The 27,844-nt window shown below is 38.3% G+C and overlaps 1 protein-coding gene across 1 annotated transcript in view; it reads right to left on the minus strand.

Annotated features, from left to right (window-relative positions):
* LOC122816604 (acyl-coenzyme A synthetase ACSM3, mitochondrial-like) overlaps positions 1-27,844 on the minus strand; it is a 291,757-nt gene that overhangs the window by 161,469 nt on the left and 102,444 nt on the right. Inside the window, exon 6 of the mRNA XM_044089505.1 lies at positions 10,121-10,277. Coding sequence (XP_043945440.1) covers positions 10,121-10,277 — 157 coding nt within the window. The remainder of the gene's footprint in view (positions 1-10,120; positions 10,278-27,844) is intronic.

The following is a 27,844-nucleotide window of genomic DNA, read 5'->3' on the forward strand; positions in this document are numbered from 1 at the left end:
AAACACTGCACTTCACTGTCTTCATTTTGGTAATTAGATGAAAATAATTTTTTTCACTTGACGATGACATTATTTATCCTGACCAAAATATCGTTTCAGTTAGAACATCCCATTTTGGACATCTAAAAAAGATGGCAACTCTAATAGTTGACTATGTTTTTATATACTGATTCACTTTTAAGCAGTATTTTCAGTAACCACAACAACTTTATAGAAAGTAACGCTAGATGTCTTTCTATTCACATGCTGCAGTATTCTCACTTGTGGGATCCTCTGCCTCAGGCAACCCGAATGTCCGGCTCCTATGCCAAAGCTTAAGCCTGGTTGCTGTCAGGTGCATGGGATATCACAAGCAGGGCCATAAACCATGGTCTTTAAATGTGATTTCCTCATGCACAGACCTCAGAACATCTCTGCAGCAGTCAAACATCAGCTTGCTCATTCTGCTCTATGCTTCAGAAGATGATTAAGATAAGTAGCCCATTGGGAATCTTCTTTATTTTACCTTAGGCTTAGGTTGCTGTTGCATTTGTATAGCTGATGTTATCTAGGAAGGGGAAATGTAATTGCAGTCAGATTCCCCACAAGGATTCCCATGACTTTTCATTTCTGTTTAGGCCAATGCCACGACCATACTTCCTGCAATATTTGTCAGTCATTTGTCCCAAAACCCTATGCAGCCATCTAGCAGCTCTTAAATTGTTTGTAGAAAATCAACGACTCAAACGTTTGACCCAAGGTGTGGAGTCTGAACCAGCCTTCAGGGTGAAGTCACCTAAAAAGAAAGCCAAAGTTTCAAGGCCTTCTACAGCTGCACCTTCTACACTGTATGTTCCAACAGCTATTGGTCTAGGGGCTGAGGGACATCCGGAAGAACTGGCAACTTTGGCAGGTACCTTGTCAGAAGCCACCATAGAATCTCCAGTTGGGATGTCCGCGGAGGTCATTGCGACGTCGGCCTATGCCAATTTTGAGGGGGAACCGGGCTTGACCGGATGGCCACCTACGGTTTCAGACCAGGACCCCTTGGACTCAGGCCTCACACCTGATTCCAGGCTTTCAGCTTCCCACACTACTTCAAAGGCTACTCCTCTGAAAAGAAAATAGAAAACTAAACATCTGTCTACCACTACAGAGGACCAGCCAGACTGGCAAATCTTTTCCCAGTCCTTGATTCAGGCCTTGATGGCCCTCAGGCCTACTGCCTTTCATACCCCAGTCTTGCCTACCCTTAGCCCTAGGCCAGCTTCAGCTGCTTCCATCCCCCTGGCACACAATTAGGAGGAAGATTCCTCCTCCTCCTCGGATGAATCACTCACATACACTTCTCAGCTGGCTTCTCCCATAGAGTACTGTTCCCCTGACGAAGACTCCCTGGAAGGGGACTCCCCTTCTGAAGATATTACTTTTTGGGAAACTATCTCCAAAATGATGGAGTACTTCAAGTGGGATGCCACTGAAATGACTGAGGTGCAAAAGAGATATTTTGAGCTCATACTGATGGAGGCTCCCTCTCCCTCTGCTATTCCCCCTGTGATTCCAGCTTACCTAGATGCTTTTACTGCAGCCTCTAAGACCCCCGAGCCTCAGCCTCCAGTCCCTAAAAGGCCATATAGGTTCTGCAAAGTCCCTGATGATCACAAGTATCTCATTAAGCCTCCTATGGCAGACCCAGCTGTCATTGCAGTAGCTCCAGATAAGCAATCCAGGCAGATTCCTTCCTCCTCCTTTCTGCCATCAGACAAAGACAGCAGAGTGATGGACAGACAGGGAAAGAATATGTATACCTCATCCACTCTGGCCTTTAGGGCTATTAATCACCAGACACATATGGTTAAATATGCCTTGGACTTGGTCTCTCAGGCAACTTCACTATTTTCTTCCATGGCTAATTCCCTTTCCAAATCCCAGGTTACTTGTCAGCTCTCTTTAGCAGCACAGGTTGCCAGACACTATAAAATGCAGCTATGATGCTGCAGAGGCTTCAGTCAGGTCAGCTGCCTCGACTTCTATTCTGCGCAGGTACTCTTGGCTCAGACTATAACCCCTCCCTCATGATTTCAAAAACAATATTTTTGATGTTCCCCTGGAAAATAAATTCCTCTTTGACAAGCAGTCTACAGAACTTTTTAAAACCCTCCAGGAAAAAAGTGAGGAACTTCATGACCTCAAACACTTATTGGTCTCACCAGTTCCAAAATTCTACAGGAACTACCCTGTTACACCCTCCTTTGTTAGGAGAGCAACTGCTCCTCCCTCTTCCTCCTCAAAACACAGGAAAGGGTCTAGGAAAACTTCATCCCCCAGGACTGCCTCTTCCCAATCCGCCCCCAGGCAGCCCTTTCCAGACAGACCAAACAATGCGTGACTGTCTACAACTCATTCCCCTATCTACCCACCTCTTTCACTGTCTGCCTCTTTGATCACTTCAGACTGCTGGGTTTTATCACTAGTGGAAAAAGGGTACTAAATAATTTGGCAGGAAAATGCCAGCACAAAAAGACATACCCCTCTCTCCAAAAAAACAGCTCCACCTGATACCTCAGATCATCCAAGATTTGCTTTTGCAGGGGACCATAGAAAGGGTTCTCTCAGGCCAAGATGGCCAAGGATTTTACTCCAGGCTCTTCTTGGTCCCAAAAAAGGAGGGCCCTTGGAGGCCTATACTGGACCTGTTCTTGTTAAACCCCTTCCTGCAGGTACCTTCCTTCCGAATGCTATCCCTTCAAACCCTTCTTCTACTACTGACACCCAGTGCTTTCATGGCCACTTTGACCCTGAAGCAGGCATACCTCCACATCCCCATTCACCCAGACTGTAGGAGATTCCTATGTTTTGATGTGCAATCTTCACACTTTCAGTTTACTGGCTTGCCCTTTGGTTTATCTACAACACCAAGGGTCTTCACAAAGTGTCTTTCCTCAGCAGTGGCCTATTGCCGAACAAAAGCCATGCAAATTTACTCTTACCTGGATGACCTCCTTATCGAAGCAGAGGAGGTAAGTATTCTCAGGACACACCTGCAATTCACTATATCCCTACTTCAAAGTCTGGGGTTTACTCTTAACCTAACAAAATCCTCTCTTACTCCATCCCAAGATCAAACCTTCCTGGGCTGCAGGATAAGGACAGACTTGATGAAGGCCTTCCTTCCTCAAGACAAGGTCTCTTCCCTAAACAACTACTTCCAAGAATTACTTCTTGTCAACCACATCTCTGCCAGGCAATTCCTCCATATTCTAGGCTTCATGGCATCTACTCTTCTTATGTTGCCCCTAGCCAGGGTACACATGAGGAAGTTTCAGTGGTACCTGAAAAATGTCTGGTCCCAACACAGTCACTCTCTGGAATTTCAAGTGCCCTTCCTGCACTGCCTGAAGAAATAGTTGAGGTGTTGGATCTAACAAATAAGCCAGAACTGCAGGCCTTGCTATGCAACCCATCAAACCAGTGCAATTCCTGCACACAGACGCCTCGGATCTAGGATGGGGGGGGCCACAATGAACTGTCTTGAGGTGCAGGCTCAATGGGAACCATCCCTCCAGAGGAAACATATCACTGTGAGGGAAATGACTGCTCTCCTTCTAGCTCTAAAGACCTTCCTACCCCTAACACAGCCAGGTCCCCTTCAAGTCTTCACAGACAATAACTCTGTTATGTGGTATGCCAACAAGCGGGGGGAGGGGGGGGCAGATCCTACCTACTGTGCAGGTTAGCAATGCAGGCACAGGAGTTGGCCACACAATACAATGCCACACTGCAGGCAGTCTACATCCCATCTCAGGACAATCACCAGGCAGATGCCCTCAGCAGATCATTCTCTCAACAACATGAATGGATGTTGCACAAGGATGTTTTCTTAGATATTGTCCACTGATGGGGCACCCCACAAATAGATCTGTTTGCCTTCCCTCAAAACAGACAACTACAGCTATTTTGCTCCAGACTCCCCTCTCCTTTAACGTGGAAAGTGGATGCCTTTTCTATTCCTTGGAAGGGATTGTTCCTCTGTGCCTTCCCACACTTCCCGCTCATTCAGAAAGTCCTGCTGAAAATTCGGAAGGACAAACCAAAAATCTTGTTGGTGATCCCCTATTGGCCAAGGCAGCATTGGTTCCCCCTTCTTCTATCTTTTTCCAAGGGCAATCACCACAAGTTGCCTTACAAGGTGGACCTGCTCACACAACAGAAGGGATCCATCATTCATACTCATCTGAACGCCCTCAGCCTAACCCTGTGGGTGATAAACTTCTGATCCCTTTCAGACACCTCTGTTCTGAGCATGTGCTATCTGTCCTGCAGGAGGCCAGGAAAATCACAGCAAGGAGATCCTATGTATCTAAATGTTAAACGTTCTCCAGTTGGTGTCAGCAAAGGCAACTAAACCCCTTCCAAGTGGATGTTCATCTAGTCTTAGACTATGTGTGTGAGCTCCTAAAGTTGGAATTTTTTTCATACTCTTCAGTGAAAGTACATTTGTCAGCCATTTCAGTCTGCTTACATATTGATCCACCCCTGTTATCTAGGGTGGAGGTGAAACTTTTTCTTAAGGAGGTCCTCCATATGACACCACTAAAGAAACCTATCCCTCCTCCATGGGATCTGAACTTCGTACTGGAGAAACTCACCACTGTCCCCTTTGAGTCAGCAGCTTCTGCCACTCTAAAGATGTGTACCTGGAAATTTTTCTTGTTAGTGGCCCTTAATTCAGCTAGGAGAGTCTCTGAGCTGCAAGGACTCATGGCCACTCCTCCCTACACTACCTTTCACAAAGACAGGGTGACACTGTGTACCAATCCCTCCTTCATGCCCAAAGTGGTCAATGAACTGTCCCATAACCAATCTATCACTTACCCACCTTCTTCCCTACCCCCACTGAATGACAGTGAGAGAATGCTCTGTTCCCTGCAGGCAACTGAAGTTTTGTCTGGACAAGACCAAGACATTAGAAAATCCAATCAGCTCTTTGAATCATTTCACACAGGCCCTGGGGAAAACTGTATCCAAACAGACAATATCCTCCTGGATATGCAAAACTATTACCTTCTGGTATTCTTTCCCTGGTAGAGAGTTACAGCACACTGTTAAAGCACACTCTGCTAGAGCAGTGGCCTCTTCAGGAGCCTTTCTCAAAGGCCTGGACATGGCTACTATCCTAGAGTATCCTAGAGCAGCCACATGGTCCTCTGTACATACCTTCACCAAGCATTACAAATTGGACAAAATCTCCAGAGCCAGAACAGGATTTGTTAGAGCCATCCTCCATGACTTTCTGGAAACTGCTACCTCTTCCTCCACCCTTTCTCCTGCTTGAGCTGTGGTACTCTCCCACAAGTGAGAATACTGCAACATGTGAATAGAAAGACATAGCTTAGTTCTGTAAAATCTTACTATAACCATAGATGTCCTTCTCTTCCATGTTGCGGTATTCCTACCTTTCCTCCAACCCCCTTTATGACTTTTTCCCCTCTCTGGATGGCATCCTTCATTGTCACCTTAAACTGTTGTCTGACTGGGCAGTCAGTTCTGAGGTCTGTGCATGTGGACATAACATTTAAGGCCCATGGTTTATGGCTCTGTGTATGATGTCCCACGCACCTGACAGCAACCAAACTTAAGGTTTGGCATAGGAGCAGAACATCTGGGTCACCTGAGACGGAGGATCCCACAAGTGAGAATACTGCAACATGGAAGAGAAAGACATCTATGGTATGGTAAGATTTTACATAAATAATCTTTTTACAGAACTATAGATTTGTCACACTCAAAGATTATAGTTTTGGTTAAGTGCTATAATATGCATAAACAACAAATCAGGAGTTAGCAATGCAACAGAAGAGGGAAATAGAGTGTGTATAGGCATTTGTGCCTCAGTTTAAAAATAAATCATAACATAAATTCAAGAAGAGATGGCTGTACCTTTTTGTACTGTGTTTGTAAAATACTTTTGAGCAGAAACACACAAACAACAAGCACATTATCATATTTCTACAGCATTCAGGATAAAAAAAATGCATCTTCCACCAGTTCTCTGAAGTGTTGAAAAACAGCTCTCGGATTGCAGTGTTATCTTAGACACCTCAGGAAGAGTGTTGAGATGGTCTGTCAATGCTCAGAGGACTAAAGTATGGAATTTTGCTATTTTCTTGGTTTTAACTGTGTATCTGCTTAAAACAAGTTCTGGGAGAAATGCATATGATGGCTATTCAGAAAAAAATACATGTACTTCTGCTACTGAAGTTGTGTAAATCCCCGTGGTTCACACTGCTGCCATTGCATCTTAATGGAACAAGAAGACAACATTATTTATATCAATTATGACTCATATAAAGGGAACATGAAATGGTTCTGAGAAGGGGGACAAGAAAGCACTAAAACAAGATCACATTAATAAGGCAGGCCCCACTTCAGCCATTTTGTGGAAAAACATATTAAAATTTTATAAGAAGCACCCAGAGATATTTTAATGTATTACTATACAAATATACAATAATAATAATAATAATAATAATAAAAAAACACTTTTATGTTCCAATGTAGAGTTTTCTTTTAAATATGTCTGCAGACAGTGACAGCATTAACAGAATCATTCAGGGCAATTGGAAAATAATGCAAGGGAATCATCATCATCACCATCATCATCATCATCATCATCATCATCATCATCATCATCAATCCCCTTCTTCCCACTTTCTACATGAGGTTGTGGTGTTGTGCCAGCTGTAGCCATCTCCCTCTGTTCAATGACACTTTTCTACCTTCTTCAACACACATGCCTGCAGCCCGTCACACATTTTCTCTCGCACAATACATCCACCTCTTTGCTGGATATCCTTATTTCATCTTGCCTTCTTCCAGTCTGTCTCAAATATTCTTCACCAAATTTTCTTCTGCTTTTTTGTGCATGTGACTGAACCACTGTAATCTGTTTTCTTTGACTTTTTCTGCAATTGGAGCTACTTTGGCTTCTGCTCTCATGTCCTCATTTCTTTGTCCGTCCTACAGTATGCATCTTACCACCCATTTTAGACACTTCGTCTCAATCAGTTCTAGTTTTGCCAACTGCTCTGTTTTTACTACCCATGTTTCTGTACCATATGGTTGTACTGGTCGCATCACTGTTTTGTACACCTTACTTTTCAGCTTCTTTGGCATTCTTCTGTCATACACTATGCCTGACAATCTGTACCAGTTGGCTGCAGCCCCTCTGATTCTAGCTTTGACCTCTTCATTCAGACTTCTCTTCAACCAGCTTTGTGACATACTTGAAGCTGTTAACCTGTTCTACTATTTTACTGTCTATCGCAATTCTCAGCTTCTTCTGATTTCCCCTATTTGCTGCCACCACAACTGTCTTATCTATATTCAGTTTCATCCCATGTGCCTTCAGTTTTGCATTCCATTCCCATATCCTTCGTTGAAGTTCTTGCTCAGAGTCTGCCTGTGATGCCATATCATCTGCAAACAACAACTTTGTTAATCTGTCCCCTTTGACATGTTTGCTAATGTAGCCCATCACCAGTATGAACAGCAGTGGGCTCAGAACCCTGAGACACAGCTACTCCTACTAGGAACTCCTCTGTGAAACCAAACACTGCTTGTACTTGTATCATTGGGTCCTTGTACATAGCTTGCACTAATTCTACTAATGTTTCTGAGAACTCAAACCACCACAGGACTGCCCAAATCAACTTTCTTGGGACCTTGTCATATGCTTTCTCCAAGTCTATGAATGCTCAGTTGGACTCTTTCCTCATTTCTAGCTCCTTCTCAAGCATCTGTATCACTGCAAATGTTGGGTCAGTAATGCTGTATTCTGATCTGAATCTATACTGCTTATCTCCCATCTTAATTTCTGCTACTCTGCGTATTTGTTTTTCAGTCACCCTTTCCTGAACTTTCATTCAGTGTGACAGGAGTTTGATACTCCTACACTGCCCACAGTTGTGAATGTCGCCAGTCATCTTGGATATGCCTTTCTCTCAATACTGCTATGAGTAACTTCAGCAGCGATTTCTTCGCACCTCACCCAACATCTTTATCACATCTGCTGTGACCTCATCTGAACCTGCTGCTTTCCCTCACTTCATGTTCCTTAGTGCTGTTCTAACTTCTTATATGGTAGGCTGTTCTTCTTCTTTCATTGTAGGCTATGTCTGGGGCAGTAGAGCTTCCGTGGAGTTTTCTTTGTTCAAAAGCTGCTGAATGTACACCTTCCATGTGCCTTTGATGTCCTGTGGACTGTTGAGCACCCATATGAAGGGTGTCTAACTATCATCTTTATCTTTCTGTCTTTGCCTTGCAAACTGATATAGTTTCTTTGTGCCATCTACTGAGTTACTTTCTAGAAGCTGGGAGAGTGCCTCTGAATGGGAAATGAATGAATGAATGAATGAAAAGCTATTTACATTTTAGGTTGTAAGCCTACCTTTATTCAGAGGGCTGAATTTAAAGTTAATAATAATAGTTCTGATATGCAAACTCCTGTCATGCACATAGAAAGAAGCACCATTTGTTGTGGAAAGCCACATATGCCATTCCATTACATCACCAAAGGCAGTACCCTTAATTTGCCAGATCTTAATAACACATTTGCAGCTAAAGAATGCTACACTTGCTATTCATATGGGATAGTATACATGGTGTGGTATTTAAGCTGTGAGATTCTACCAGGGTAAGACAACTAGGAAGACCTTATAGCACATATACGGATGTATACACAATTATAACCAAAGATGAGAACAGTCCCCTAGACGTGCAAACCATAGTGTGTCTGGGTTTTCATAGGTTTGTATTTTTTTTAGTAGATCACATCAGCCTTGATTTTAGAAGTGGTGAAGTGAATGCCTTCTGTGACATAAAAGAACTGCAATAGCAATTACTGCTAAATATTAAAAGTCCACCTAGCTTGAATAAACATGCTAATCTAAAGTGCGATTTACAAGTTAGACCTATAAGATACATTTTGGCTCCTTCATTATGGCGGTGGTGGTGCTGCGGTAGCGTTGTTGCCTCACAGTAAGACGCTGTCCGGTTCAATTTTCAGCTAGAGCGTCTTCTGCGTGGAGATATGCATGAATGGGCATACCTTGTGTGTGTCAGGGCTGGTAACTCGACACGTAAAAATCAACTACCAATCATTAGTGGACCGAAGTTCCGCTGTGGCGACCCCTAACCGGGAAAAGCCGAAAGACACAAACAAATTATAGCATTTACAATCTTGTGTCCTTCTAAATATTTTATAAATACGTATTTTTTATAAGTAGATCTTTGACATGCCTTTTTATTCTTCCTGTGGCTTATTAGCATAACTTATTATTTTTCACTATAATATTTATGTATGAGTTTAAATAACAATAAAAATAATGAAATAATATTAGTATGGATCTGAATGAGCATTTATTTTTGTATTATTCATTTGACCACATCATGTGATCTTTAGATCATTCAGATGTTGAGTCTCTGTTTTAGTTTTGTACTGATGAATATGCATATATGTTCATATATTGGACAAAAATACTCAAGTTGTTTTAATAAATGATGCTGCTCTTGTTGATACACTGCAGTTTTTCTGGTTCTCGGTTCTTTAATTCAAGTTGAGGGTTACCCGTTGTCTATTAATACTTCATTATAAGTAAAATATATACCCCCATTATTCTGATAGTGTCCAAGTAGTTTACTATGTTCTTCTGCAGCAAAGATACTGTCAGGAGATGCTTAATAAAATGACAGGAAACAGCCAACAATATGTCGGTGAAAAGGTATTACCAAAGTCTAGCATACTTGCAAAGCAGACTAATGCATGATTTTATCTAAGAAGAAACTATACAAGTTTTGTTATTAATTCCAGTTTGCTCTTATTTTTTTCCAAGGCAGAAACATGTTATTCTTAGCATAGTGAAGACAGAAACAATATAATACCATTAAATATAATGCTTACATGAGCAAAATAAATTTTACTAATAAGAGTTTATATCTGAACTATAAACCATTAAAATTTAAAACAAACTACACAAACACATAGATATGCATTTTTTATCAAATAACAGTAAATGCTAAGCGCTTTGCACTTGTCATATAAGCATTCTGTACTTAACTGATAATGGATTTTTGTGTTTACCTGCAAAACTGTCTTTGAGTCAAAGCGTGGCATAAGATATGCAAACACACAACATCCCTGACTCCATGGAGCAAACACACTACTCCAGGCAGACTTTGCCCAACCAGTATCTGAGGTGTTCCACATCACATCAGAAGAAGTTAAATCTAACCAGTACCTGGAAAAGAAAGGGAAAATTAACTATTGGGGGGAAGGGATGATTAGTCAAGCTTTATAATGGCAGCAGAATGTAGAAATTATGTTTCAGATATTAGTTGATCCAAACATAATTTCAAGGCAGAGGAGAAAGTGGCACAAGAAAGTGTTGAAAATTATTAACATAGAGACTCTAAATAATGATGTGAGATTAGTATTTACCACCATAAATGTAATCCAGGTTCATACTGGGGAGTTGCAGAGCTGGGATGAGATGACTTGTAGTAGGAGAGTATTTTTAGCTGTTACTTACCCATGTTTTTTCATAAGGTACTTTATTAACTTTTTTTTTATGAAATACAGCAGTAAAACTGAACCAACTATAACAAAGTTATGAACCAACTATTACAAAGTTAAAAACAGCTAAGACAACTAAAGTTCATAATAACAAGAAACCCAAACAAAGAAACTATTTACAATATATATATATATATATATATATATATATATATATATATATATATATATATATACATAAAAATAATTAAGTAGATAGTAGCAAGCAGGCACAATATTAATACACTCAGCAAACAAAATGGAGATATAATGAAACTAGTAAATTAAAAAAATAATAAATCTAATGCCTTCTTGTAGTTCTACAGTCAAGAATTCCTTTGGAAGTTCACTTTAAGCAGGACGTTAATACACTTAATGTAGTCAAAAATAAGAAATTTAAAACTAAATCAGTTACAAGCTAAATGAGGTTTGGAACAGACCATTTTGTCCCGGGGCATCTTCAAGTGGGGCTTGATACATAGATTAGCAGGAATTAAGAGAATAAGGGGAGGGCATAGTCAAATGGGATGGAGGGATGTTTAGGAGGAAATGAAGTAAGGGTAGGGAGGGGCTTAGAGGGTTTTGTCAAGTGTAACTGAGGTAGGAGTCACATTTTTGGCGTAAACTTGCTACCCTCCTGCCCTCCCCCTTTTTATTAGTGGGGAGTGTAGTTATTTCAGTTTGGGAAGGTGGAGAAGAGGGGCAGACTTGCCCTCTTCTGTTCCCCCTCTGGTGTTGGACGTGCACTTCAATAAGTTGGGAAGGAAAGTGAGCGGTTGCTCTGTTGGATAAAAGTTAATAAGCAAGCTGAGCTGCTTAGTTGGATGGTGGAGTAATTCAATAAATTGAAGGTGAGTGGTGTAATGCTGCCTTGTTAGTGCAAAGATAAGTGAGCAAGTGGAGGGTGCTGCTTATCAAGGGTGAGTTGGTTACGTTGCCCTTATGGTTATTTTATGTTTTCCTTTCATGGATGTTATTATCACTGGTGTCATATTTTGGATGAAATTCTACTGGTTAACAATCATATTTATACAAGTTTAATAAAGGTCATCAAACGTCATTCAGTGTTGCATGTTTATTGAAGTAGACCAGGACAAGATGTACTATTTTTTGTTATATAGTTAGACTTGACATAAATAGATTCTGGACTTTTATTTAAGCTCACCTTTTACAATTGAACACATTAAAACACAATTGAATCTTCCTAAAAGTTATATACCTTTAGTTAACTAAATTCTTTACATAATTAAAAAAAAATAATTAATTTTCTGTTTAAAGGTTCATGTTAGTGATAACATCAAATAAAGCCATATCAAATTCTTATAAGTTAGCAATCAACTATAAAGTCTAGGAAGAGTATCTTATCTCTGCATACTGGACCCACCACGAAAATTGGTTGAATAGTGCAGACAACAAATCGACATTAGCTAAAAATTAACTTAAAACATTCATTTAAAGAAACATTACTTTACCCAGTTTATGGTAATGAATAATACATATGCCACTCCTTCTAAAGGTTCTGTCCTGACTTCCCCCTAAACATTCTGCTTGTAATGGTAATGAAACTGGTCTACTACACATAGTTTGGGGTTGCATGTGTTCATTTTGGTTATAGTCCACTCTTCAACAAAAATTAATAATGCTAGTTTTAAAGTTTTACATTAACATGACAATTTACATTACTCCATATTTTTCCCAAGACCAAATTAGACCCTAATACTTTGAAAACTTTGGTGATTATATTAATGTTATTTACCCATCTTATATCCTTCTCAAAGAAAACTATGTACTACATGTGATAATGTATAATTTTACATGAATCAGAAGGAGTACAATTCTGGAATATTATATTCATTATAAAACATGACTTTGTCATCCATCTTGTAAAGTGCAAAGTACATGATGGTTTCATTCTGGAAACAGGTTGAAAACTGTAGAAATGAGGTATTAGTTGCATTTGTTGTGCTCTATTTTTTTTCAACTCACAATATATCAAACATAATAAATAAATATATTTTTTCCTTTTCACAATTGAAAAAGATACAACAGAGAATTTGCAGACATGTCACATAACTAGCTTTATGTCTGTACTGTATAAGAGGATGGGATTGGATGTCATGTGGAAACAAAAATCTGACGAACAGGCCAACTATGCACATCTTCAGTGTGGATGCAAGAATGGTGACTGAGAATAGAGAGTAAGGAAACCAGATATCATCAATGTCTATGAAGAAACAAATGAGACTTTGTTGGATAGACTTACATCTGGACACATTTATACAAAAAATTATTTACAAATGCTCTGTAAACATCCATCCATTTCCCATACACTTTTTATTCATTTAATGATCCTTGGGGTGGTGGCACAAACTATCCTAGCAAGCTGTAGGCAAAAGGCAGGATACAATCCAGAACATGAAATGCATCCGTCTAAGGGCATACACACTTAGATGTACACATTTGGGGAAAAGTTAGCTCCATCTATTAGCATGCCTCTAGAATGTAGGAAAAAACTGGAAACTCCAAGCAATGCCCACACAAAGGAGGGAGAAACATGCAAACTCCTCATAAAGTGCACCCCCAGTCAAGAAGTAAAGTGGGGAGAGGCAAGTGCTACGAAGCAGCAACACTAGATGTTCAATTTATGAGCAAGTGTGACAAAAAATATGCATTTGTACAGGAGGCATGACCCCTAACACACCTCTCATTCATTATTATTCTCACTCTAGGGTTGCTGAACCTTCAAGAAGGAAAGTTGAGAAGCAGTGTAACATCTGTTTTACTCTTTCTCTGAGGTGCCCTAACCTCAGGCCATCTGCAACTTGCTAATAAGGAAATCAAGCTTGAGAGACTGGGCAAGAGAAAATAACCCAAACTGATAAGAATAACAAAACAAAACATTAAAAGTATTAACATTTAGTTGTTCTACAATTTAATATATATTAAAACATGTAATTCAGGTTTTAATGTACTTTTCCCCTGTCGTCTGTGCTTACCATGTAGCCTCCGGTATGACCATAGTGTTAGAAAAATATGTACTTAAACATATATGAAGTGCTAGTTTAAAAGCAAATAGTATGTAATGCATTTTATTCTATTTTACAATATGGCCTATAATAGCAGCATTACTCAAAAAAGAAATACTGGTAGAATCTTTGGATTCACCATGTAATACCCCTCTATTTCCTGTTAAAAAAGCAAACAGGGAATGGCGGATGGTACAGGATTTACAAGCTGTAAATGATGCAATAATACCTAGAGCACCTACGGTGCCAGACCCACACACTTTATTAAACGACTTAAAGCCACAACAAAAATATTTTACTGTAGTAGATATAAGTAATGCCTTCTTTTCAATACCTATACATCCTGATAGCCAGTATTGGTTTGCCTTTACATTTCAGGGTAAAAGATATACTTATACTCGGGTACCACAGGGATATTGTGAAAGTCCAACGATATTTGCACAAGAAATGGCTAGCAACCTGGCGGGATTTACTCCACCAGAGGGCAGTCAGATTCTACTTTATGTAGATGACATCCTGTTAGCAGCCCCTACCCAGCAGCAGTGTAGGGAAGATACAATCGCATTATTGAAATTTTTAGCGCAACAGGGACATAAAGTAAACAAAAACAAGTTACAACTTTGGAGAAAACAGGTTAGATACCTGGGATATGTAATATCCAAGGAAGGAAAAATACTAGATGAGGATAGAAAAACAGCAATTTTACAGGCACCCAAACCAACTACCAAGAAGGAAATGATGTCCTTCTTGGGAACGACTAATTTTTGGAATCGGCTCCATTGGCTGATTTAATATTTAAAACACCAATGGCAGCACAAGATGTATTGCAATGGACACCTAAAGCAGGAACAGCTTTCTGCAGACTAAAACAATTGATAGCTTCATCATTAGTTTTAGGACTCCCTAATTACCACAAAAGATTTTTTCAAACTGTAGATTGTAAACAGGGATATATGACGTCAGTTTGACGCAACAGCATGGAAGTAAGCAATGCCCCATAGCTTACTATTCATCACAGTTAGACCCAGTGGCACGGTCTTTGTCACATTGTGTACAAGCAGTAGTCGCAGCTGCAATGGCAGTACAAGCTTCAGCCTCAGTGGTGTTATTCCACCCTCTCACTTTGAGAGTGCCTCATGCAGTCGCGATAATTTTACTACAAAAAAAAATAGCATACCTGTCTCCTGCTAGGCATCTTTCTTGTATGACCATATTGCTGAGCCAACATCATATGGCAATTGAACGCTGTACAACATTAAACCCATCAACGTTACTTCCGACTCCTGTGGATGGCACACCACACAGTTGCCTACAGAAAATTGAGCAAATAACTTTGCCTAGACAAGATCTTACTGATATACCTTTGAATGATGCTGAAGTAACATTTTATGTGGACGGCTCATGCAGAAAGGGTCCTACAGGGAAGAATCTAGTAGGGTATGCAGTAGTCACAGATACAAAAATTTTAGAAGCACAACCCCTGCAGCATAACTTGTCTGCTCAAGCAGCAAAATTGATAGCCTTGACACAAGCTTGCACTCTAGCAAGAAACAAATGTGTGAACATATATACTGATAGTCAGTATGCCTTTTCTACAGTGTATGTTTTTGCACAGCAATGAAAGAACAGGGGAATAATAACATCCACAGGAAAACCAATTAATCATGCGCAACTTATTTTGAATTTATTGGATTCCATCCAATTGCCTACCAAAATAGCTATTTGTAAATGTGTAGCTCACACGAAACAACAGGATCCGATTTCAAAAGGTAATGCACGAGCTGATGCAGCTGCCAAGCAAGCAGCCTCAGACTCGGAAACTTTACTTTTAAACGAGAAATTACAACCATCTGAGATTTTAGATCTAGAAATGTTAAAAACAATGCAGACATTAACTACGAAAGCAGAGAAACAAAAATGGGAAAGACGAGGTGCGATCCTCGAAAACGGACTGTACATCTCCAAAGAAAAAAAGCCAATATTGCCGTCTAATTTATTTAGATATGCAGCTTTGTTGAGCCATGGGCAGAGCCATGTCTCAACAGGGGGGATGGTACAGTTAGTAAATAGAATATTCCAAACATACGGGTTTACGAATTACACACAAAAATTTTGTGCAGCATGTCATATTTGTAATAAACATCATGCACAAGGAGCATTCAAACCCAAGCAAGGGAGTTTTCCTACACCACTATATCCGTTCCATACTATTTGTATGGATTTCATAGAATTGAATAAATGTGAAGGGAAAAAATACTGCTTAGTGATTATAGATATGTTTTCAAAATGGGTGGAAGCTTTTCCAACTAGAAATCCGGATGCAGCAACAGTGGCACAGGCCCTGGTAAAAGAAATAATTCCTAGATTTGGCATACCGGAAAGAATCTATAGTGACAATGGGACACACTTTGTCAACCAGACAATCCAACAACTTGGGAAATTCTTTGGGATCTCCTTGAAAAATCATTGTGCTTACCACCCCCAGTCTGCAGGACTGGTGGAGAGATATAATGGGACTTTGAAAAATAAGTTAAGGAAGTTGATAAGTGAGACTCAAAAGAATTGGATTTGCTGTTTGCCTTTAGCATTGCTGAGCATGAGAACAGTTCCAAATGTAAAGGGCTTGACCCCCTTTGAAATAATATTTGGGAGGGCGTATTATGTGCCACAATGGAAAGCTCTCATGCCTGCAGAGCTGGAGGCTGACAGCTCATTAGCTAGTCACATGAAGAAATTGTTAACCAATAAGACTGTTTTGCAGTTGAACTCTTTTTCAGATAAAGAACAAATGAAACCAGAAGCAGTGCTGACCCCGGGGTCCTGGGTTTGGTTGAAGGTTATCAAGAAGAAAAATTGGACAAGTCCGAAGTGGGAAGGTCCATACCAGGTACTGTTGGCGACGCCTACTGCAGTAAAGGTTGCTGAGAGGTTGTCCTGGGTTCACCTGACACACTGTAAACCGGTAAAGAACTTTCAGCTTGATAAACATTTTGTAGCTGATGCACCACAAAGGCAGGATGGCCAGGAGCAAAGTGTATAAGAATGCAAATCAACCCCAAAGAAATTGTTTAACCATCTTGCTAATTATACACCTATTGACTATGATTGTGGTGACTTTCCTTTTGTTGTGGTTTTTCTTGCATATAACCACACAAATGAAATTGACAAAACGTGATGAACTGTCTATAGACTGGCATCCAAACTTTAACACATACTTGGCCATGAAGCGTGTATATGTAGAGACTATGAATGTTTCGAACTGCTGGGTTTGTACTGCTATACCGACAGCATATGGAGGACTTTTGATGTCCGCTGTCACTTTAGGGATAAATGAAACTTGGGAAAATTTACTTTTTGACACAGGTTCTGTGAGATCACAGGACAAAGTTGCATTGTATTTACCCATTACACAGAAAGGAATTGTTTGTTTTTATAAAAATGATACACTCCAAGTTGGTTGGAGTAACTGTAACATAACTGTATCTTACAAATGCTATATTAAGGCCAAAGATAAAAGTACTAGTTGTAGCACAAATTATGATTCATATTTGAGCTTAATGAAAACAACGATAAAAGATGTGCAGAAAAATCCTGAATTGCATAAACAATTATCTGTTATAGACAAAAAAATGTTTCATTCAGAGTTAACCCGCATCAGTACTAAAGTAGAAAATTGTTATTTTGTTTGTGGGAAAAAGGCATATAAATGGTTACCTGAGAATTGGTCCGGCAGTTGTTTTTTGGGTTATCTGGTTCCAGCTATAAGGCATACTGCTGAATTGCCTCTGGGTAAGATACGAAACGTAAGAGATGTAGCCCAAAGTACTGGGAATTCAGTCGGAAAACCTGCTAATCCAGTGGGTAAGATTGAGGCTGGCTGGAAAGACCATTCATCCATGAAAGATAAAGAAAAATTGACTCATATGGACTTAACTGACAGTGTTATATCCTGGGCTGGAATATTCTCAGCCTATGGAGCAGTCAAATCAATCTGGGAGCTGAGGAAATTGTCAAAACTTCTCGAAATAATGAGTAATGCAACCTTTTCCGCTCTTGAACTTGTGACTGATGAACTGAATGCAATGAGAACTGTTGTGCTACAAAACCGAATGGCTCTTGACTTCACCCTAGCGGCGAGAGGTGGTACGTGCGCGCTTATCAAAAAAGAATGCTGTGCGTACATACCAGATAATAAACACGAAATTAACGATCACCTAGAGGTAATACAGCAGGTATCGGCCATGACTGAACCAGGCCCAAACCCACTGACGAACTTTTTCCAGAGTCTGTTTGGTGGGTGGGGTTCAATCCTAATGAATATTTTGATCGCCATTTGTGTTTTTTTGCTCATACTAGGAGCATGTGTCTGTTGCGGGATACCCAGTATGAAAAGATTAGTTAGAAAATTTGTTGACGTAACTGTAACTGAGACTATGTACCAAGACATTGAATTGGATCTATTAGTTCCAAATGAAATTCTTTCTGAAATGTAAAACAAATGACTTGCCTAGTTAAAAATCTCTGAGAGGAGAAGGCTAGGGAACGAAATGATGTTGTTTATGTTTCTGAATAGAATAAAAAGTATTAAAAGGAGAGAGAATGTTAGACAAATATGTACTTAAACATATATGAAGTGCTAGTTTAAAAGCAAATAGTAAATAATGCATTTTATTCTATTTTACAATATGGCAGTAAGAATGATCTTACATGTAATTGCTTGAAGCTTTGGAGCTGCAGTGTGATTGAACTCTGACCCTGGCAGTAGCCAGCTCAGCAAGCTTATGTTTTTCACTAATGATTATCTGCTGGGTCAGGAAAAAGCATGTATCTTCCTTCCTCTGAGATAGTTGGCCTTGTGAATATTATCAGCACAGCTGCTAGAAGTTAATGTTGCAAGAAGGAACAAAGAAGCGTATTAAGAACCAAACTGACTATTGTATTCGAGCAGGACTGAAACCTTGAAAGAGCAACATTTACAGAAAGACATTATAACTGACCAGGTGCCTTGCAAGGCTGTATTATTCTCATGGGAAAACTTTTAAAAAGTATAACCTCAGCACTTTCTTATGAATAGAATATTGTAGACTATAGTGATGTAAGTGCCCTGTGACTGACCACGTCAGTAAGGTGGGCAAAGCTAATTGTAAATACTATAAAATATTGAATACTTCCTGAATGTAATTAGTCAAAATTCTATACTTGTATTGTATAGTCTTTTGCCTCCTGGTGTACACTAGTAAAACGTTTTGAAACTGAACCTCCTGTATTATTGACTGTTATTTAAGAAAAACCTGATGATTTTACAGTCTGTTTTTAATAATTTTACTGACACATAGCTATATGCTCGGAATCATCAGGATGGCAGACACAGTCTTGTCATGACCATCATCCATACAGCCATGAAGGTTTTTCCATTTTTTTGGCAGTAATCTTTCCTATATTAGCCAAGATACACTCTTGTAGATGCAAGGGTTTGCTGTGCATTCCTACACATGCCCTACAAAAAGTATGTATTGAACATGGCTTGGTAGAGCCAAGTGCAATTTCCCCACTGATCTATTTCATGTTGTATACTTCTCTGTCCAGTCAGTGGTGGCATTATAGTGAGCTGGATTGCCTCTCTCCCCCAAGGCTGGGTGAGGTGGCTTTGGCCCCTCATTCCTACCCTCCCTCTTCAACTCCTCCAGTGCCCTGACCTCTACTCAGTCATATGTCATCTGAGTCGCAGTTAGAACTTTATCACTCTGTGCCATTGAGATGACCTAGAAATTTCATGACACTTTGGCACCATTATAATGATGCAAAGACATTAAACCATTACTTATCACCCTGGGAGGTAATTAATCATCCTGTGAGGAGAAATGTCCCCCAAGTCTGTTGCTTAAGTACCCTTTGTTAGTGGGCACTAATTTGCCATGCAGCACTTCAATGCACATTGATACAGAAGGGAGTTCTGGACATCTGCAGTTATATTGTGGAACACACACACACACACACACACACACACACACACACACACACACACACACACACACACACACACACACACACACACACATGGCACATGCATTGTATGCATGTAGACTTCTCCACCTATGAGAAAGAGAAAGAGACAGTAGATCATTTCAAGCATGCTGGGAAGATGGACTGTCATGCAGATCATTAACTTGCATCATTCAGTTGAAGGCAAGTGGACAGATGGATCACCCTTTGGTTACCACAATAAGACAAGTACTATATCACCAAACTGAACGGCTCAGAAGATGCCAATGTGTGGGCAGGAGCATGTAGAGAAAACAGTAGATAAAACCAGCAATAAAAAGGCTCAGAGGTTAAAGACAACCACAAGTCCTTCTACAGCTATGTCTGAAACATGAAAGGCAGCACACAGCCGTGTGCCAAACTGGTGGTTAGTGATACCACCTTCACTAAGAAGAGGGACATGGTGAATTTACTGCATGACAAATTCAGTTAAACGGTATAAAGTTAGCATGATTATATAGAGTAAAATCAATAGTGAAACATTGCATGGGCATGCAACATGCAAAAAAAAGAAACAAATATTAAAGATATGAAATGGATATTTTGTGTTCATTCACAAAACAACAGCTCCTATAAATACATCCATTGCAAAATAAAATTTTCCTCCACTACTTTTAATGATATCCTCCAACAATGTACCTAGTGGTACAATTCTACAGCACCACCTTCCTTAACATACTAAATAATCTAGCTCCAACTAGGAAAGTACGTGCTAAATCCAAGCATCTGCGCTGGTTAACCAAAGAAACAAAACAACTACTTAAACTTAGGGATAAGGTCTGGTCAACTTACCATACCACCAAACACATAACAAACCTCTCTACCTATATTCAATTATGGAATCAAGCAAAAAAAAAAACAAATCAAAGTAGACAGACAGTTGTACTTCTGAACCTGCCAGCAAAACATGTAAACAACCCCAGAAAATTCTGGGATAACATCAACTATCTCTTTAGCCCAGGTCACACCACTACCCCAACCCCTGTAACCAATAACAACTCTGATCCCATCACAACTCAATTCAGCTCCCACTTCATGAACTCCATAACCTCCCTACCAGGCAATCAACCCATTACACTTATTATTCTTCCCACCCCTACTCATGGCAATCCTAACCTCTTCTCTTTTACATCCATTCAAACAAATAACATACAATCTCTCCTAGCCAAACTTAAACCCTGCTGTCTCAGCTCCCTAGAGGATTTCTAAAAACTGCAGCCCCATCTATTGCTTACCCCATATCAATCCTGATCAATTGCTCAATTACTGAAAACTATGTCCCACTTCTGGAAAATATCCCACATCATCCCTCTCCGCAAAGGAGGACCTTCCAAAGACCAAACCAACTTCCGACCTATAGCCATTCTTCCCCCCCCAGCTAAATTCTTAGAAAAATGCATCCACAAACAACTCCTTAACCACCTCCTCAGAAATAATCTTTTATCCAACTCACAACATAGCTTTAGATCTAAACATAGTACATCTACTGCTCTAACCACTTTTACTAACACCATTTAACAATTCCTAAATAAAGGCCAGGTAGTCTCCTCCATCTTTCTTGACATTTCAAAAGCTCTTGACACCATTTCCCATCAACATCTACTAAACAAACTAGCAACTTACAGGCTCAACTTATCCTCTCTGTCCTGGTTCCTCAGCTACCTAACCAATCAACAGCAAGCCACCAAATGGGAAAACAATCTTTCTCCCCTCCTCCCCATCACTGTTGGAATGCCCCCAAGGTTCTATATTTGGCCCTCTCCTCTTTATCTTATTCACAAATGACCTCAACTCAGCAACCAACCTAGCCACCATTGACCAATATGCTGATGATGCTACCCTTATATGCTCTGCCTCCACACCCCTAGATCTTCAATTAAAAATGCAATCATCTTTCCAAAACATGAAAAGGTACCTGTCTGAACATCAACTATTTCTAAATCCTAATAAGACCAAATTAATTATCTTCAAAAATAAAAAATCCAAACCATGTCAGACCTCTCTATCAATCCTTTCCTCAAACAGAACCAAAATTGATCCCACAAACTCATATTAAACTTCTAGGAGTCACTATTGATGAGAATCTAACTTTTGATAAACATGAATTTTTGACAATCAAAAAAGTTCACATCAAGCTTGGCATGTTATATAACACCAGGCCATATCTCACCCACAAAGCCAGGCTGGCCACTGACGAATATCACCTGCTTTCTGCCCTCCTTTATGGACCTCATGTTCTCACTAACCTTCACAAGACTAACTTAAATAATCTAGAATCATGTTACAACAAAATTGCCAAATTTGCCACAAATGCCCCACACAGGACTCACCACTGTACTCTGCTCTCTCAGCTAAATTGGCTAGAACTCCCCAACCTTTTACTTACAACCAACTTACTATGGTCCACAAGATAATTAACCAACCTATGAACTGTCCTGCTCTCTCCAATCTTGTCCAACCTAGTCACAATCCCACGCCCCTCAGATCCTCAGATAAACTAATGCTAAAGGTCACCCTCTCCCGCAACGATTACGGGGACTGTCTTTATTCCAATAAAATTGCCAAACTTTGGAATACCCTCCCTCTAACCATCACAAAAAAAAATCCTCACCTTCATATGTTCAAACAAGTACTACATAACTACCTAACAAACCACTGGCTCTGCTCCTGCCATTCCCCAGGCTAACTCCTCTTATTTCTCATCCCGCCCCCTTTCTGCTCTCCAAATGGCTTACATCCTCTTACTACAACTTTCTCTCCTATCTTTACTATTAATCTTGGTATCCCTCCTTTTCACCTCTCTAAATGGTCTTTGGCACCTCTGCATATTAATTTCTATACTGCTGGACTCTGCAATATTCTAGTCTGTACTATCTACAATTGCTTGCCTAACAATCTATTTTGCATATTATATTCATTAGCGGACTGGAGTTTCGCTGTGGCAACCCCTAACCGGGAAAAGTCGAAAGGCACACACACACATATTATTTGTCTTATACCATGATATTTTCTAGTCCGTTCTCATATTAATAATTGTCTGTTAAATATTCACATGTAAAGATTGTTAGTATTTTGTTTTTTAAATATGCAAATGTAAAGATTGTTATACTTATTGGAGCTTTTCTTCCCGAGCCTCCACTGAAAAGGGGCTTCTGGCCCAGTCAGACTATTTCCCAGTTAACAAAGTAACAAATAAATAAATAAACAAACAAATAAATAAATAAAATAAAATAAAATATAGTAGTAATGTGAAAGTAAAAATGGTATGTAAAATCATTATGCAAAAATACAGTCACCTAAAAATCTCAGCAAACACAGCGAGATTAAAAAAGAACTGTGCTCAAGAAAGTAACAATAAATATCTATTAAATAGGCAGTATATAACAAGACAAATCATTACATGTTCAAAAAGTAAAGGTAAAGTTAACACAACAGGGTTACATAACAGTGCAAGAAATAATTACATATCATTTGAGGCTCCAAGTGTAGTTATGGTCAAAACAAGTAAGAAATATAGCAAAATATACAGATTGCATTTTATAAACAATGTAGAGAAACAGCCATTATCATTTTATGTATTAAATTCAGTCAGCAGGTAATCAATACAGTGTCATAAGCTCCTGTATATCTATGCAGCCTGGAGATAATATATGAAGCAGCCCAAGAAGAGAGCATGGAAAAGAATGGTGCACTAAGTTAAGGAGAAACAAATCAGGAGGCAACATATGAGAAACAGGCAGTACGGGGCATCTACTCACACTGTCAATTGACCCAGATATCAGTACCCTCTTAGTGCCAAGACAGCTAGGATTATCCCTTTTAACTGTTCTGAATGTTGCAGAATGCCTGGAATCATGGACTGAAGTAATTAAATAATGACAGATGTTTGTGAGTTTCAGACTTCATATCCTTCAGAAAATGCATGCTAATACAAACCCTGTAATTCTAGCCACTTTCTATGTTTATAAGAGCAATATTTAAAATCTGTCCCTGATTGGGGGCATTTGTCTATTACCTTTTGGCTTTTTGCCAAATTCTTGTGCCAAGAAGTTGAGAAGTATAACATATGATTCTACCCCAAATAACTGCAATACAGGAGATAACAAGATATTTAATTTACTTGTATAAAAACAAAGTACAATTTTGGTTAAGTGCTTTCATCTGTGTTAGAATTCTATGGAATTCTTCAGAACCCATCAAATGGTGTGAACTACTTCCTAAATAACTGTCTCATATTAACGTCATAGACAAGTGTTAAAACTTAAAGAAACATACACCAAAATGTTTCTCAACCCACTGTCAATGTGCATGTAAGAAAAAGAGTACTAAAATCCTTATAAGTCAATATATTATAGTAATAATAATAAAAATATATTAAAAAAATGTATATTACAGAAATATATAAATCTGGTAAATTTATATTAAAAAAAATTTTAAAAGTGCAAAGAATATATGTAATATATTGAAAAAATATAAATATTTGACTAAGTTTAAAAACTTTTAAATATGAATGATTTTTTTAAACACCATTACAAAATCATTGACCGCAACTTAAGAACATTGGATATACTAACACTGTCATTCAAACAAAGTAAATCTTGTGAATTTAGTTTAATTTGCCAATGCAATTCCCTGAATTCCAGGATGGTCTCCCAAGGTCCTGCCTTGGGATTCATGTCCACTTTTTCCAGTATTCCAAAAAAAAAAACTTCTTGAGTAGAGATGGACTTTTGTATGCTTGTACAAAGCATTATTCAAATTCATCTTACTGCTGTTGTAATTATGCTCATAAATAAGTTTATTGAGAGCTTTCTCTGTTTTCCCCACATAAAATGCACCATAAGTCTCACAAATGGTGATATATACCAGCCCTTTGGTTAAACAATTAACCACATTGGATAAATAAATCTTTGTCTTGGGTGCCCTACAGAAACAGTGTCATGCTCAAAAATGTAAAGGCATTGGTTGCACTATTCACATTATCTCATGCCTTTCTTAATTGCAAGAATGCTGAGTAAAATTTTTCTCAAGAATATTTTTCATATTACTGCCCTTTTTGTGTACAGTAATGGGTCAGACACCAAACACACTCCAAAACTGTTGAAAATGTCCCAATATTTAAAGAGAATTTTCTTTACTTCAATGTTTAGTGGATGGTGCCTGAGAATTAAACTTTTATTGAAGTCCAGTTACTCTGTTGTTGTAGGGGGTCTTCTCCCCGTAATTTTTCTGACCTAAAATAGGACTAAATTTAGTATGTCTTAAGTTGACAACCTCTCCCCTATTGTCATTTACAGGTAGGTTGCGGTCCATGAATTTGTAGGTTCTATGGACTAAACATCGAACAGCTGACCATCGAACCCAATTCAGCGAATGTCCATTCAGCAAATGTTCACTACATCAAACCTGTGAGGCAGGGAAAGTAATTAGTTGTCCAACACTTCCATTTCTCACACACGGCAGTGTTTCAAACCCACCCAAGTGGGGGGCACTTCACCCCCCCACCCCCAACATGGAGGCTTCACCCTGTACACCCCCCTTACTATATATACCAACTCTGAGACTGCACTACAGTGGAAAAAATGGCTTTGAAACACTGTTGTGCATGAGATGGGGAAGTGTTGGACAACTAGTTACTTTCCCCGTCTCACAGGTTTGTGAACTAAATGTTTGCTGAATGAACCTTCGCTGATTAGCAGTTGATATTCAGCCATTCGATATTTATTCCATTAGATGGCTGAACATAGACCTGAATTTGTAATGGTGTTTTAAAAAAATCATTCATATGTAAAAAGTTTTAAACTTAGTCAAATATTTATATTTTTCTACATATTAAATATATTTTTGTACTTTTAAAAATGTTTATAGATGATAAAATTTACAAGGTTTATATATTTCTGTAATATATACTTTTTACATATATTTTTATCATTAGTACTACAGTATATTGCCTTGTAAGGATTTTAGTACTCTTTCTCTTACATGCATATTGACAGTGGGTCGACGAACATTTTGACGTATGTTTCTTTAAGTTTTAGCACTTGTCTATGACATTAATATGGGATTGTTATTTAAGAAGTAATTCACACCATTTGATTGGTTCTAAAGAAGTCCATAGAATTTAAATATGGATGAAAGCACTTATCCGATATTGTACTTTGTTTTTAAATAAATAAAATATTTTATTTCCTGTGTTGCAGTTCCTTGGGGCAGAATTAAGTTTCTTAGTTCAGGTTTCTTCTGCCTTGGCATTTACTAGGTTGAGAGGTATGGCTAGGGTGGAGCTGCTAGCCTACCCTATCCCTCTTAGCTCACTCCTCCTCCTCCCTCCATTGAGTCTTCCTGCTTTATTATTTCCCACTCTAGTTCCCCTTTTCTAGTTCAAGCCTGCATAAACTAAAGCACTGCTGGTGATTCCCTGCTGGGTGAGGAAAGTAAACCTATATTTTTTTTGTCTGTGACTTGCTGATACAGACGGTTTCTGTTTTACCTGCTCCATTTTGTTTTCTGTTTTAAGAAATTTGCTTGACCTGGTGTTTTTCTTCTATGTGAAAGATAGACACTTAAATTATATAAGCTGCATATTCCACAAGTTTTTTTTCATTGATTAAAGTGTTTCTTTTTACTGTCACATATTTTTATTAGGATTTAAATAAAATGAATAAACAACAATAACATTTCCTTTAGAAAATAAATAATAATCATATTAAAAGGTAAAAAATAAGCATAAACCAAATATTAAACTAATATACTGAAATATAAAACATCTATTTAAAATAACTATTTACAAGGGTGTCTACTAACTCACAAGAAGTATACCATTCCAATTATTTATATAAAAACAATCATTGTTTAAGAGTTGACTTCTTCCTTTCCAAGCATTATATGAGGATGTGATTCTTGCAGATCTTGATTTTATTGTAATAATCTCCAGTTGACATACTTCAGAGGTGATATTCAGGAATTATTTGAAGGAGGGAGTACAGTCAACAGTTTCCTGTTATTACTTTCCTTGCAATTGTCAATAGGCTCCACAAAACTTGATACTTCAATCTTGTAACATACTCAGGTATTGGAATATTAAAAAGGACCTAAGATTTGGTTAAGATGAATTTGTCAGAAAATAAAGCCTGCAAAAAGTCATTAATTTCTTTTCAGTATAATTTGATTATAGCACATTCAGAAATATATGTTCCCAGTCATCTTATTATCCAATTTACACATACAACAAACAGTGTTAGTTTTAGATATTAATTCTATTCTATGTGGTGTATAAAATGACCTATATACATTTTTTTATGAGAACAAATTCCATTTAAGTGAAGATGTAGTTAATTTTGAAGATAAAATAAATAATCTTTTGTCTTCATCACTGGGAAAGTTATTGTTTATATATTTTAAATAATTCCAATGATTTTCTTTAACATATTGTAATTCTTTTCTTATCATTTTATACATTTTGGATAATATGGTTTTTCTATTTTTTTTGTACACGAATAATTAAAAGATCAATAAATGTAGGAACAGAATTTTCCACAGATGGTTGCATAACTTCAGTCTGCCTTCTACATATTGTATACAATTTTGAACATGTAGTCATAAATCGTCATCTAAGTTAAACCTCTTAATTATATATTGAAAGGAATAAACAATTTATTTAATAACCGAGACTAATAAAACAGATTATTTTCTTTAAAAGTAGTAATCACTGATGAATTTAAGGATGAAATATTATGTGAGTATGAGCTATAGGAAAAATAAGAAAGAATCATGCTTTATAGTTTGAGTTTTTATAACTGAAGCTTTTAAAGCATTTAGTATTATATTAATAATAGCACATTTAACTGTTAAGATTATTTATGAAGTATTATTTTAATAACCAGTACAAATAATTGAGGTTAAATATTGATTAGAAGGTCTCAAAAAGCTTGATTGAATCAAGGGGTTTCTTAAAATGTCTTTCCATTTACCAGTTTGGAAACTATTTGACCATAGAGTTATTGTTTTGATAACAGAAGCTAAAGAGTAAAATTCGAAATCTGATAACCCAATACCTCCGTTAGACCAGTCTCTAGTATGATTAATTAATGCTATCCTAGGTTTATTAGGGTACTATATATAAACTTTTTGGAAGAATAATCATGTCAATTATAGAAAGTCTCTCGTCCATAGTAAAAAAGTATAT

The sequence above is a fragment of the Protopterus annectens genome, chromosome 12.part0, assembly GCF_019279795.1.
Source record: "Protopterus annectens isolate FY-2018-M chromosome 12.part0, PAN1.0, whole genome shotgun sequence".
NCBI lineage: Eukaryota > Metazoa > Chordata > Ceratodontiformes > Protopteridae > Protopterus > Protopterus annectens.